The 15,705-nt window shown below is 34.1% G+C and overlaps 1 protein-coding gene across 1 annotated transcript; it reads left to right on the top strand.

Annotated features, from left to right (window-relative positions):
• The first annotated feature begins 12,246 nt into the window (after positions 1–12,246).
• On the top strand, positions 12,247–15,561 carry LOC139844045 (CASP-like protein 5A2). Its single transcript, XM_071834252.1, has 3 exons — positions 12,247–12,680; positions 14,401–14,533; positions 15,091–15,561. The coding sequence occupies exons 1-3, from the start codon at positions 12,460–12,462 to the stop codon at positions 15,280–15,282; spliced, it is 546 nt and encodes a 181-aa protein (XP_071690353.1). The 5' UTR covers positions 12,247–12,459; the 3' UTR covers positions 15,283–15,561.
• The last annotated feature ends 144 nt before the right edge of the window (positions 15,562–15,705 follow it).

Genomic DNA, 15,705 nt, shown 5'->3' with positions numbered 1-15,705 from the left:
CAATCAAACTTGTTAAGACTTGATTAATTGAAATATGTTTCATATAGACAATTGACCACCCAAGTTGATCGGTGATTCACGAACGTTAAAACTTATAAAAACTATATGATGACATATATATGGATATATATATATATATAGTTAACATGATACTATGATAAGAAAACATATCATAAAGTACATTAACAATGAACTACATATGTAAAAACAAGACTACTAACTTAATGATTTTTAAACGAGACATATATGTAACGATTATCGTTGTAAAGACATTTAATGTATATATATCATATTAAGAGATATTCATACATGATAATATCATGATAATATAATAGTTTAAAATCTCATTTGATATTATAAACATTGGGTTAACAACATTTAACAAGATCGTTAACCTAAAGGTTTCAAAACAACACTTACATGTAACGACTAACGATGACTTAACGACTCAGTTAAAATGTATATACATGTAGTGTTTTAATATGTATTTATACACTTTTGAAAGACTTCAATACACTTATCAAAATACTTCTACTTAACAAAAATGCTTACAATTACATCCTCGTTCAGTTTCATCAACAATTCTACTCGTATGCACCCGTATTCGTACTCGTACAATACACAGCTTTTAGATGTATGTACTATTGGTATATACACTCCAATGATCAGCTCTTAGAAGCCCATGTGAGTCACCTAACACATGTGGGAACCATCATTTGGCAACTAGCATGAAATATCTCATAAAATTACAAAAATATGAGTAATCATTCATGACTTATTTACATGAAAACAAAATTACATATCCTTTATATCTAATCCATACACCAACGACCAAAAACACCTACAAACACTTTCATTCTTCAATTTTCTTCATCTAATTGATCTCTCTCAAGTTCTATCTTCAAGTTCTAAGTGTTCTTCATAAATTCCAAAAGTTCTAGTTTCATAAAATCAAGAATACTTTCAAGTTTGCTAGCTCACTTCCAATCTTGTAAGGTGATCATCCAACCTCAAGAAATCTTTGTTTCTTACAGTAGGTTATCATTCTAATACAAGGTAATAATCATATTCAAACTTTGGTTCAATTTCTATAACTATAACAATCTTATTTCAAGTGATGATCTTACTTGAACTTGTTTTCGTGTCATGATTCTGCTTCAAGAACTTCGAGCCATCCAAGGATCCATTGAAGCTAGATCCATTTTCCTCTTTTCCAGTAGGTTTATCCAAGGAAATTAAGGTAGTAATGATGTTCATAACATCATTCGATTCATACATATAAAGCTATCTTATTCGAAGGTTTAAACTTGTAATCACTAGAACATAGTTTAGTTAATTCTAAACTTGTTCGCAAACAAAAATTAATCCTTCTAACTTGACTTTTAAAATCAACTAAACACATGTTCTATATCTATATGATATGCTAACTTAATGATTTAAAACCTGGAAACACGAAAAACACCGTAAAACCGGATTTACGCCGTCGTAGTAACACCGCGGGCTGTTTTGGGTTAGTTAATTAAAAACTATGATAAACTTTGATTTAAAAGTTATTATTTTGAGAAAATGATTTTTATTATGAACATGAAACTATATCCAAAAATTATGGTTAAACTCAAAGTGGAAGTATGTTTTCTAAAATGGTCATCTAGACGTCGTACTTTCGACTGAAATGACTACCTTTACAAAAACGACTTGTAACTTATTTTTCTGACTATAAACCTATACTTTTTCTGTTTAGATTCATAAAATAGAGTTCAATATGAAACCATAGCAATTTGATTCACTCAAAACGGATTTAAAATGAAGAAGTTATGGGTAAAACAAGATTGGATAATTTTTCTCATTTTAGCTACGTGAAAATTGGTAACAAATCTATTCCAACCATAACTTAATCAACTTGTATTATATATTATGTAATCTTGAGATACCATAGACACGTATACAATGTTTCGACCTATCATGTCGACACATCTATATATATTTCGGAACAACCATAGACACTCTATATGTGAATGTTGGAGTTAGCTATACAGGGTTGAGGTTGATTCCAAAATATATATAGTTTGAGTTGTGATCAATACTGAGATACGTATACACTGGGTCGTGGATTGATTCAAGATAATATTTATCGATTTATTTCTGTACATCTAACTGTGGACAACTAGTTATAGGTTACTAACGAGGACAGCTGACTTAATAAACTTAAAACATCAAAATATATTAAAAGTGTTGTAAATATATTTTGAACATACTTTAATATATATGTATATATTGTTATAGGTTCGTGAATCAACAGTGGCCAAGTCTTACTTCCCGACGAAGTAAAAATCTGTGAAAGTGAGTTATAGTCCCACTTTTAAAATCTAATATTTTTGGGATGAGAATACATGCAGGTTTTATAAATGATTTACAAAATAGACACAAGTACGTGAAACTACATTCTATGGTTGAATTATCGAAATCGAATATGCCCCTTTTTATTAAGTCTGGTAATCTAAGAATTAGGGAACAGACACCCTAATTGACGCGAATCCTAAAGATAGATCTATTGGGCCTAACAAACCCCATCCAAAGTACCGGATGCTTTAGTACTTCGAAATTTATATCATATCCGGAGGGTGTCCCGGAATGATGGGGATATTCTTATATATGCATCTTGTTATTGTCGGTTACCAGGTGTTCACCATATGAATGATTTTTATCTCTATGTATGGGATGTGTATTGAAATATGAAATCTTGTGGTCTATTGTTACGATTTGATATATATAGGTTAAACCTATAACTCACCAACATTTTTGTTGACGTTTAAAGCATGTTTATTCTCAGGTGAATATTAAGAGCTTCCGCTGTTGCATACTAAAATAAGGACAAGAATTGGAGTCCATGTTTGTATGATATTGTGTAAAAACTGCATTCAAGAAACTGATTTCGATGTAACATATTTGTATTGTAAACCATTATGTAATGGTCGTGTGTAAACAGGATATTTTAGATTATCATTATTTGATAATCTACGTAAAGCTTTTTAAACCTTTATTTATGAAATAAAGGTTATGGTTTGTTTTAAAAATGAATGCAGTCTTTGAAAAACGTCTCATATAGAGGTCAAAACCTCGCAACGAAATCAATTAATATGGAACGTTTTTAATCAATAAGAACGGGACATTTCATTGTTGCGGTTATTATTGTTGTTGGGATGATTGTTGTAGTTGTTGTTGTTGTTGTTGTTGTTGTTGTTGTTGTTGTTGGGCCGTTTGTTGTAGTTGCGATTGATGTTGCGATTGTTGGGATAATTGTTGCGATTGCTGTTGTTGTTGTATTGGTGATTCTTATCACCATTTTCCTCCCACTTTCTTTTGACTTGCTTCACATTGGCCTCTTCAGCAGTCTGTTCTTTAATTCTTTCTTCAATCTGGTTCACTAGTTTGTGAGCCATTCTACATGCCTGTTGTATGGAGGCGGGCTCGTGTGAACTTATATCTTCTTGAATTCTTTCCGGTAATCCTTTCACAAATGCGTCGATCTTCTCTTCCTCATCTTCGAATGCTCCCGGACACAATAGGCACAATTCTGTGAATCGTCTTTCGTACGTGGTAATATCAAATCCTTGGGTTCGTAACCCTCTAAGTTCTGTCTTGAGCTTATTGACCTCGGTTCTGGGACGGTACTTCTCGTTCATCAAGTGCTTGAATGCTGACCACGGTAGTGCGTACGCATCATCTTGTCCCACTTGCTCTAGATAGGTATTCCACCATGTTAACGCAGAACCTGTGAAGGTATGCGTAGCGTACTTCACTTTGTCCTCTTCAGTACACTTACTTATGGCAAACACCGATTCGACCTTCTCGGTCCACCGTTTCAATCCGATCGGTCCTTCGGTTCCATCAAATTCCAAAGGTTTGCAGGCAGTGAATTCTTTGTATGTGCATCCTACACGATTTCCTGTACTGCTAGATCCAAGGTTATTGTTGGTATGTAGCGCAGCCTGTACTGCGGCTATGTTTGAAGCTAGAAAAGTACGGAATTCCTCTTCATTCATATTCACGGTGTGTCGAGTAGTCGGTGCCATTTCCTTTAAAATAGTCAAATGGAACAAGTTAATCATACAGAATATTAAGAGTAGTTAATAGTATTTCGTAGCATAATATGAACTCATTTATAAAAGCTTTTTCTTCATATTATCGTTTTATAAGTTTAAATTCGGGTAGTACCTACCCGTTAAGTTCATACTTAGTAGCTAATATACAATTCAACTACTACAATTCTATATGAAAAACTGATTATAATAATATTTCGCGTTCAAACTTTTATACAATATTTTACAAACTTACAATACCGCTTATTTTACATAAAGCATGAAATATAGCACACAATAACTTTGATACAAGATAGTTGTGAAGATAATTCTAGCTAGTACACAAGTCGTTCAGCAAAGACAATAAAGACACGTAATTCATACGTCCAGAAACAAGTCATGCATTCTGGTTTTACTAGGATTACTTCCCATCCTTGGTCTTGTGGAACATAACCGTTATGGCCGTTGATAAGACAGCGTGTTGTAACATCGTCAAAAGGACGAGGGTTACGTAATGTCCAACAGTCCCGTAACAATCTAAAAACCTCATTTCTTACCCCAATTACCGACTCCGTCACTTGTGGAAACGTTTTGTTTAATAGTTGTAGCCCGATGTTCTTGTTCTCACTTTGGTGAGAAGCAAACATTACTAATCCGTAAGCATAACATGCTTCTTTATGTTGCATGTTAGCCGCTTTTTCTAAATCACGAAGTCCAATATTCGGATATATTGAGTCAAAATAATTTCTTAACCCGTTCCCTAAAATAGCATTTGGGTTCCCCGCAATATATGCGTCAAAGTAAACACATCGTAACTTATGGGTTTCCCAATGTGATATCCCCCATCTTTCAAACGAAAGTCTCTTATAAACCAAGACATTCTTGGAACGTTCTTCGAATGTCTTACAAACTGATCTCGCCTTAAATAGTTGTGCCGAGGAATTCTGACCGACTCTAGACAAGATTTCATCAATCATGTCTCCGGGTAGGTCTCTTAAAATATTGGGTTGTCTATCCATTTTGTGTTTTTAAACTGTAAAATAGACAAGAGTTAGATTCATAAGAAAAATACTTATTAATACAAGCAATTTTTACATATGTCATAAAGCATAAGCACACTATATTACATATATTACACCACACGAATACAACTGTCTTATTCCGACTCGCTCGTTTCTTCTTCTTCGGTTTTGGTTCGTTTTGCCAAGTTTCTAGGGATATATGATGTTCCCCTAATACGAGCCGTAATTTTCCACATTGGTTTAGAAAAACCTGGTGGTTTAGAGGTTCCCGGGTCATTGTTACAACTTAAGGACTTCGGGGGTTGACGATACATATAAAGTTCATCGGGGTTGGAATTAGATTTCTCTATTTTTATGCCCTTTCCCTTATTATTTTCTTTTGCCTTTTTAAATTCAGTTGGGGTAATTTCTATAACATCATCGGAATTCTCGTCGGAATCCGATTCATCGGAGAATTGGTAATCCTCCCAATATTTTGCTTCCTTGGCGGAAACACCATTGACCATAATTAACCTTGGTCGGTTGGTTGAGGATTTTCTTTTACTTAACCGTTTTATTATTTCCCCCACCGGTTCTATTTCTTCATCCGGTTCCGATTCTTCTTCCGGTTCTGATTCTTCTTCCGGTTCCGACTCTTCTTCCGGTTCCTCTTCGGGAACTTGTGAATCAGTCCACGAATCATTCCAATTTACATTTGACTCTTCATTATTATTAGGTGAGTCAATGGGACTTGTTCTAGAGGTAGACATCTATCACATAATATCAAACGCGTTAAGAGATTAATATATCACATAATATTCACATGTTAAAAATATATAGTTTCCAACAAAATTTGTTAAGCAATCATTTTTCAAGTAAACACGGTCGAAGTCCAGACTCACTAATGCATCCTAACAAACTCGATAAGACACACTAATGCAAAATTCTGGTTCTCTAAGACCAACGCTCGGATACCAACTGAAATGTCCCGTTCTTATTGATTAAAAACGTTCCATATTAATTGATTTCGTTGCGAGGTTTTGACCTCTATATGAGACGTTTTTCAAAGACTGCATTCATTTTTAAACAAACCATAACCTTTATTTCATCAATAAAGGTTTAAAAAGCTTTACGTAGATTATCAAATAATGATAATCTAAAATATCCTGTTTACACACGACCATTACATAATGGTTTACAATACAAATATGTTACAACAAAATAAGTTTCTTGAATGCAGTTTTTACACAATATCATACAAGCATGGACTCCAAATCTTGTCCTTATTTAAATATGCGACAGCGGAAGCTCTTAATAATCACCTGAGAATAAACATGCTTAAAACGTCAACAAAAATGTTGGTGAGTTATAGGTTTAACCTATATATATCAAATCGTAACAATAGACCACAAGATTTCATATTTCAATACACATCCCATACATAGAGATAAAAATCATTCATATGGTGAACACCTGGTAACCGACATTAACAAGATGCATATATATAAGAATATCCCCATCATTCCGGGACACCCTTCGGATATGATATAAATTTCGAAGTACTAAAGCATCCGGTACTTTGGATGGGGTTTGTTAGGCCCAATAGATCTATCTTTAGGATTCGCGTCAATTAGGGTGTCTGTTCCCTAATTCTTAGATTACCAGACTTAATAAAAAGGGGCATATTCGATTTCGATAATTCAACCATAGAATGTAGTTTCACGTACTTGTGTCTATTTTGTAAATCATTTATAAAACCTGCATGTATTCTCATCCCAAAAATATTAGATTTTAAAAGTGGGACTATAACTCACCTTCACAGATTTTTACTTCGTCGGGAAGTAAGACTTGGCCACTGGTTGATTCACGAACCTATAACAATATATACATATATATCAAAGTATGTTCAAAATATATTTACAACACTTTTAATATATTTTGATGTTTTAAGTTTATTAAGTCAGCTGTCCTCGTTAGTAACCTATAACTAGTTGTCCACAGTTAGATATACAGAAATAAATCGATAAATATTATCTTGAATCAATCCACGACCCAGTGTATACGTATCTCAGTATTGATCACAACTCAAACTATACATATTTTGGAATCAACCTCAACCCTGTATAGCTAACTCCAACATTCACATATAGAGTGTCTATGGTTGTTCCGAAATATATATAGATGTGTCGACATGATAGGTCGAAACATTGTATACGTGTCTATGGTATCTCAAGATTACATAATATACAATACAAGTTGATTAAGTTATGGTTGGAATATATTTGTTACCAATTTTCACGTAGCTAAAATGAGAAAAATTATCCAATCTTGTTTTACCCATAACTTCTTCATTTTAAATCCATTTTGAGTGAATCAAATTGATATGGTTTCATATTGAACTCTATTTTATGAATCTAAACAGAAAAAGTATAGGTTTATAGTCGGAAAAATAAGTTACAAGTCATTTTTGTAAAGGTAGTCATTTCAGTCGAAAGAACGACGTCTAGATGACCATTTTAGAAAACATACTTCCACTTTGAGTTTAACCATAATTTTTGGATATAGTTTCATGTTCATAATAAAAATCATTTTCTCAGAATAACAACTTTTAAATCAAAGTTTATCATAGTTTTTAATTAACTAACCCAAAACAGCCCGCGGTGTTACTACGACGGCGTCAATCCGGTTTTACGGTGTTTTTCGTGTTTCCAGGTTTTAAATCATTAAGTTAGCATATCATATAGATATAGAACATGTGTTTAGTTTATTTTAAAAGTCAAGTTAGAAGGATTAACTTTTGTTTGCGAACAAGTTTAGAATTAACTAAACTATGTTCTAGTGATTACAAGTTTAAACCTTCGAATAAGATAGCTTTATATGTATGAATCGAATGATGTTATGAACATCATTACTACCTTAAGTTCCTTGGATAAACCTACTGGAAAAGAGAAAAATGGATCTAGCTTCAATGGATCCTTGGATGGCTCGAAGTTCTTGAAGCAGAATCATGACACGAAAACAAGTTCAAGTAAGATCATCACTTAAAATAAGATTGTTATAGTTATAGAAATTGAACCAAAGTTTGAATATGATTATTACCTTGTATTAGAATGATAACCTACTGTAAGAAACAAAGATTTCTTGAGGTTGGATGATCACCTTACAAGATTAGAAGTGAGCTAGCAAACTTGAAAGTATTCTTGATTTTATGAAACTAGAACTTTTGGAATTTATGAAGAACACTTAGAACTTGAAGATAGAACTTGAGAGAGATCAATTAGATGAAGAAAATTGAAGAATGAAAGTGTTTGTAGGTGTTTTTGGTCGTTGGTGTATGGATTAGATATAAAGGATATGTTATTTTGTTTTCATGTAAATAAGTCATGAATGATTACTCATATTTTTGTAATTTTATGAGATATTTCATGCTAGTTGCCAAATGATGGTTCCCACATGTGTTAGGTGACTCACATGGGCTGCTAAGAGCTGATCATTGGAGTGTATATACCAATAGTACATACATCTAAAAGCTGTGTATTGTACGAGTACGAATACGGGTGCATACGAGTAGAATTGTTGATGAAACTGAACGAGGATGTAATTGTAAGCATTTTTGTTAAGTAGAAGTATTTTGATAAGTGTCTTGAAGTCTTTCAAAAGTGTATGAATACATATTAAAACACTACATGTATATACATTTTAACTGAGTCGTTAAGTCATCGTTAGTCGTTACATGTAAATGTTGTTTTGAAACCTTTAGGTTAACGATCTTGTTAAATGTTGTTAACCCAATGTTTATAATATCAAAAGAGATTTTAAATTATTATATTATCATGATATTATGATGTACAAATATTTATTAATATGATATATACACATTAAATGTCGTTACAACGATAATCGTTACATATATGTCTCGTTTTAAAATCATTAAGTTAGTAGTCTTGTTTTTACATATGTAGTTCATTGTTAATATACTTAATGATATGTTTACTTATCATAATATCATGTTAACTATATATATAACCATATATATGTCATCATATAGTTTTTACAAGTTTTAACGTTCGTGAATCACCGGTCAACTTGGGTAGTCAATTGTCTATATGAAACCTATTTCAATTAATCAAGTCTTAACAAGTTTGATTGCTTAATATGTTGGAAACATTTAATCATGTAAATATCAATCTCAATTAATATATATAAACATGGAAAAGTTCGGGTCACTACACAAATCAATTTCCAGCCTTTTCAGTTTGTTGGCATTCTGGATAGCATTGGCAACAAGGGTTTCTTGAGCCTCTTGCATTTTCAGACAATGCAGCACATGGTGATTCAGAAGTATCAATGCTGCAGCTGTGGATTGGCAAGTCTGCTTATGGGTCATTGTGGTCAAGGATGAAGAGAGATCAGCAATTGTATTCGTCTGCAAAATAAATATACAGTTATAACCTACAAACAAAATAAAAGCAGATAGATTTCCAAAAATCAGGTTATAATATTTACCTTCAACAAATTAATAAAATTGTCAGATTTAATGACAGGATCTTCCAAGAAACTCTTTAAACAAGTATGGGGCACAATGGAAAGTGGTTGGGAAGATGAAAAAGATTGTGTTGTGCCAATTTTTGTAGAAGTTAATGGATTAGTAAATGGAGGAGTCTCAAAGGTATTATCTTCATGTGTGTCCTCGTCCTCTTCATCATCATTGTCATCTTCAGCATCAGCAGCTTTGTCACCCTTTTCACCACTAGCAGTGGTTTCATCATCCTATGCTGGCAAAATCAGGTCTGAATCATAGATAAATAACTTTACAGTTAGCATTAACACATATTATAGACATTATTACGAGGCATAAGTGAAAAGGCATACTTCTTTTCTTTGATTGTTAGGGAGCTCCACCAGTTGCACGCTTCAACAAACGTTTTGTGTGTTTATCATTCTTCTTGGCGCCAAACGGTTTCGGAGTAGCCTCGATGATTTCCACATCATATGAAGAAGGTTGTGCAGCATCTTCATCGCCGCCTTCCGTGGGCCGTTCATGACTTTTTAGCTGCTCTTCAAACTTAGTGTCTTTGACCTTATCAGCTTCAAGTTCACTATCAGTCTTTGGCCGGTCAGTCACAGAAAGGGAATCTAAGTTGGCCTTTTTAAACACTTTATAGACCTGCATTTCTTCTTCTGCAACAGATGATAACATCAAACAAAAAATATATAAGAATACATTTCACAATGACATAATACAAGTATAGGATATTCATAAAATGCCTACCACAGCCTTTCCAGTGCAACACTGGTGCAAATCCAGCGCGCCAGTTGTCACTCATTCCACAACGGACTAAAATGGCTTCATTGTCAGCATATGACCGTTGTGGAAGTTCCAACGATTTCCAATCCTCAACAGTTGTTCTCTCATCATCAGATAATGTGATTGACTTACTTACTCCTATTTTTGTTTTCCTCCATTTTCGAATGTTTGCCCAAGTATCCTGAATAACCCTTTCATTGACAAAAAAGTAGGGTTCTTTCCACCTTTTTAAAGATGTTTCTTTCGTTCCAGTAAAAGCTTTATTTGCTTTACAGTCAAATGTGTACCAACATTTACTCACCAATCGAGTTCTAAACAACTCATGAAAAACGTTTATACTTGGAACTTTACCAACATCGTTACAGTACATTTCAAAAAGCACAATTTCTGCATCCCAAGTGGATGAATTTGGCTAAGACCAATCCCATAGTGAGATAGAAGTCCTTGAAGAAAAACGGAAGGATGAATACGAAGGTTACCTATAGTAAGTTGAAGCTTATACAGTATGATCATCTTTTTAGGAGGTTTATTCGCCCTATCATTTGAGGAAGGAACCATGGGGTTCAGTAATCTAAGATTCCTATGATCTATACATAATTTATCTATTTCGGCTTCAGTGATGCTGGAAGGAATATTGCTCACATCGCGATTGTCTCTTTGGGAAGAAGTGCTGTTGGATTCGACCATGGTAATACGCAAAATAAAAGAAATACAAGCAGAAGAGAAAGATGAGTGATAACTTACCTTGCACTTATCAAATCGCTGAAATGAGTAATTGCAGTTATCTTCAAAGCAAATAATCAGTTTTTAGAAAAGGAAAAAGGAAAGGGGAACGAGTTATTTATAGTCAAGCAAATGGATGATGAAATGATGAGATTGAGACACATGTATGGGCCAGATTAATTGGACAACAATTTAAATTTAAAAAATAAATCAAAAAGACTTTGGGGGCAAATTCATAATTGGTAATGTGACGTCAGCACAGAAATACAGACGGCTACAACAGTTTTGTGTCTTCGAGGAAAAAGACATCTTTTATTTTTAGTTTAATGACTTTATTTTTTGCAAAAATAAAGACATTAAACTGGGGGACTTAATGATGTATCCTAGGGGATACACGCATAAAAACATCATTTTATACAGAAAAATTGATCAAAAAACACAAAAGATAACAAAATTTGGCAGTTTTCATTATTTGCCGCCCAGCGTTTAGCAGGCCGCCCAACGTCATGCGTAAGCCCTGCAGGCAGCTTCAATGCTTAAGCCATTTTACTCAGCGCGTGAACGTCACGCATTCACGTCAGCACATGCCACCGACCTTCCGGATACTTCGCATAACAGAATTAATCAGCGATTGACACGTGTATCCCGAGAATTTCGGACATTCTACGCCTATAAATAAACCCCCTCGGTCACCACATTTCATATGAAAAACTTCAGTCAGAGAGAAGTACAATTTCTATCTCACACAGTTCTTTCTAACTCTAAACGCACATTAGCCGTTTAGCAACAATACGCTAGACGGATCAATTACAGATTGATCTCCAGATTGATTGAGGCCACCCCACGGATCTCTCATCCGTGTTCCGGGTCTGCAGAGATTATTTCTCGAGGGCAAACATCAATCAACATTATACGCCACACGCTAAGCAGCTATTGTCTTGTACTGGTACCTTAGAGCAAGCTACACGGAAAATCGTACCAACAATACTCATTAATTAATTAATAATTAGTTAATTAATTTTCTTTTATTTTATGTATGTATGTATGTGTATATATGTATTACTTGTACGTATTTTAGCAGGAAAAAAAAAAGGTTAGGCAGAATTAGGGATAAACACACTTCAACACACAGTTAATAACCGTAAACACTACTAAAAAAAAAAAAAAAAATCACTATATACACAACACAAAACAATCAATACAAATTCATACGATTCAATCACTAATCAAACCTTTAACTCTTCATAACGAAATCTAGATCCACTAATCAAATCACTTTATTTTATAAATGAAGATCGCTGGATAAAACGTCGTTACAGGTTGTGGTTAACGGCTGCGACGGTGTAAAATGAATGTCAGCCATCCGTCGGTGCATCCGGTTGAAGTAACGCCATTACCGCCAGCTGATGATCGTGTAATTGTACCGCCTAGGGTTAGAATGAAAGTGATTCAAGGTATGCCTGGTACGATCGGTGGATTAAGCTTGCGGTTTTGTCAATTTGCGTATGCAATTGTATCGCTAGTTGTTATGGCAACAACTAGTGATTTTCCGTCTGTTACTGCCTTCTGGTAATATACTTGATCTCTTTTTGTTGCTATGATCTGATTGTTTGAACTAGTATGTATAATTGTTGACTGTGTAGTTGAATTTGTGTGTAGTATGTGTATGTTGTCAGTTGTTTAGTTATTGATATTAATTTATAGTGAGTTGGAGATTGTGTCTGTGATGTTATTTCAATTGATGAGGGTGATAAGATGGATGCTGTTGCTTTTGATTATGATAAAATTAGTGGAACTTAGTATATCGAAAATTATGAACGGATATACGGTTTGCAGGAAGGATGATTTTGATGATTATTATCAACAATGGATTTACAGAAACTTTCTACAATGATTGATGATGAATGTGATAACATATTATTGTGCAAGGCTCATTAAATTAAATATAGGCAAAATTCGATCCAGCATTTGTCAAGGCTTCTTCTTGTTCTCACAAGAGGTCTCATGTTGAACCTCTTTGGTTAAACATTTTTTGGGTGTCCACAGTCACGGGGATATATCGTTATGTTGCATACATGATACATCTGAGTAAAATCTGTTCAGGGAAAACCTCCTCCGGTTTCCCTTTCAATTATGTGGCATTTGGCCCCCAAGTGAGAAAGGTCTTAGATGACTTGAGTATGATGAATTGACCAATCTGACTTATGTATCTCGATTAAATATTAATAGCTGGAAGGTTTTTATATAAGTTTACACCTGCAGTTGAAAGAATTCCTTTTGTAGAAAGTAATTGTTTGACGCCCCTGCACATGGTGGATTTCAGTAGATAGAAATAGTAGTAGTTTGTTTTGTTTTTTACACATGTAGTATCGTGAACGACCGCGATTCCTTTTGTACAAGAGGAAACACTACTAGACATGGATTTCTGAAATTTTTAAGATTTTATTGCCTCTGATTAAGATGGAGAAAAACAACAGTTAATTACTCTAGAGGTCGGGGATAACTGCTTATATTGACGATGATGGACGAGTGGAACATGAAATATTTTAATGAACGAACATAGTTAGGAGTAAGATAACCCTATAATTTGCTGGAAGGTTGATGATAGTATTATTATCACTGAATCACTGATGGATGTAGTGAAACGAGGTGAATGGAATTTGTTATACACTCACGATCATGATGCATGTTAGTATGCAAGGCTCATTAATTAGAAACTCTTGCTTCAGGTACGATTTAATCTACCATTTGACCCAATTACAGTCTAAAATAATAGTTTGAAGAACATGCCAAACTGGCATATTAAATCTCAACTAGATAATATTTGAATGCTTGTTAGGTAAGGGTGTTACTTCTGTGGTTGAATGAAACAGTCTTTTACTGTTAGCCAGTCTGGACATGGTGGATTACATTTAGATGAAAAAAGTAGCAGTTTGTTTAAATTTAACACAGTTAATGTCAGTAAATCAGTCAGATGTGTATAGGGGTTAGAATTGAGTCCTTCAGAACTTGTCCTTTTTGTGGGCAAATTTTGAGAAATATAGTAATTTAGAGCCGAGTTGTGTAACATGCTTCTAATTGTCATGTGGTCATCAAAAACTGTCTATTATAAGTTCAAATATGCTACTTGTAGCTGTGATCTTTTTGATCAGAAGTCTACATGTTTAATCTGCAGGTCTTAGGTGTTGTTACACATAAATTTTAGATAATTACGCTTTACTCTTATTAATATTAGTCTATGAATATGAAGCGCAAACTAATGATAGCTTTCAACTATTTGGTGTCCCAGCTACCTTGTTGCTGCTGTTGGCCTGCAGAGTGTGTGGAGCTTATCACTTGCCATTCTTGACGTTCATGCCCTTTTGGTTGGACGTAACTTGCAGAATTATAGAGTTGTTAGTCTCTTTTCTATAGGTGATGGGGTAAGATAAATGCTCTTGATAACTTTCTATCAATTGAGCTTGATTGTCACTTGTGCTGTCCATTTTACACTAATCCAAGTTTGCTTCACCTAGTTTCATTAATTTTTTAAGATAATAAATTAACATTAGCTGAAGTTGAATAAGCAGACATAAATAAACTGGATTTGAGGTGTTGTGTAATCAGAAACAGCAATAATAGCACCTATATGGCTATATTTAGCCATGTAATAAACTGGCGTGGTAATCCTGTAATATTTGGATGTGGCAAATTTAGTTGGTCAGATTGGTTGGGTAATTGGTTGAAATTTCAAAATTATTTTGATAATATAATTAATATTTGATTTTACACTTTAGCAGGTTTTATGTATTCGGATACACTTCATCTGACTTTCAATACCTGTCCATTTTCTTAATCACTTCGACATTTTAAAAGAACAAGATAATCTATAAATGGATCGAAATTGTCATATCCAATAACATTCAATAAATTAAGCAACTAAATCAAATTCATTCGCATACCCTCTCCAATTTTTAACCCTCGCCTTCTCTCAATGCAGGTGACATCGACTCTTACATTTGCAGCCGCATGTGCATCTGCTGGTATCACAGTTCTTATAGGTAATGATCTTGGTCTGTGTGCTGAAAATCACTGCAAGCAGTTTGAGACCGCTACTGCTATGGCCTTCCTTAGCTGGTTTACTGCACTACCCTCGTTTCTTCTCAACTTCTGGTCGTTATCATCCCGTTAAACACAATCCACGAGTTATGGTGAAACATAAAACCATCACATTCTTATACCCTTCTTTGGCCGTGATATCTCATTCTTTTTTTTTTGTGTGTGTGTAGTTTGTTTTTCTTTTTAGGTTCGTGTGGCTTACATTGGTGTTTCAAGGTAACATTAAAAAAACCGCACGGATGTCATGGCCCGATTTATGTATATATACGTTTTGTTTGTGTAATGGTCATGGAGCAACTCCTGCCATTATTAATTGTGTGCCTGAATGCTGATATTGAAAGTTTGTTTTGCAGTTCGTTTTTTAGAAGGATTGTAACGAAATGAAATTTTTATGTATTTCATGTCCACCTATTATCACGATGTTATAAAATATGGCACAAAATGAAATAACAAAATATATTGTGGTGCCAAAGACAAGTAGTGTAGTTTTTGATGA

This window comes from Rutidosis leptorrhynchoides, chromosome 4 (assembly GCF_046630445.1).
Source record: "Rutidosis leptorrhynchoides isolate AG116_Rl617_1_P2 chromosome 4, CSIRO_AGI_Rlap_v1, whole genome shotgun sequence".
NCBI classification, from domain to species: Eukaryota; Viridiplantae; Streptophyta; class Magnoliopsida; order Asterales; family Asteraceae; genus Rutidosis; species Rutidosis leptorrhynchoides.
Note: the sequence above shows the minus strand (reverse complement) of the source record. Positions and strands in the feature narration are given on the sequence as shown.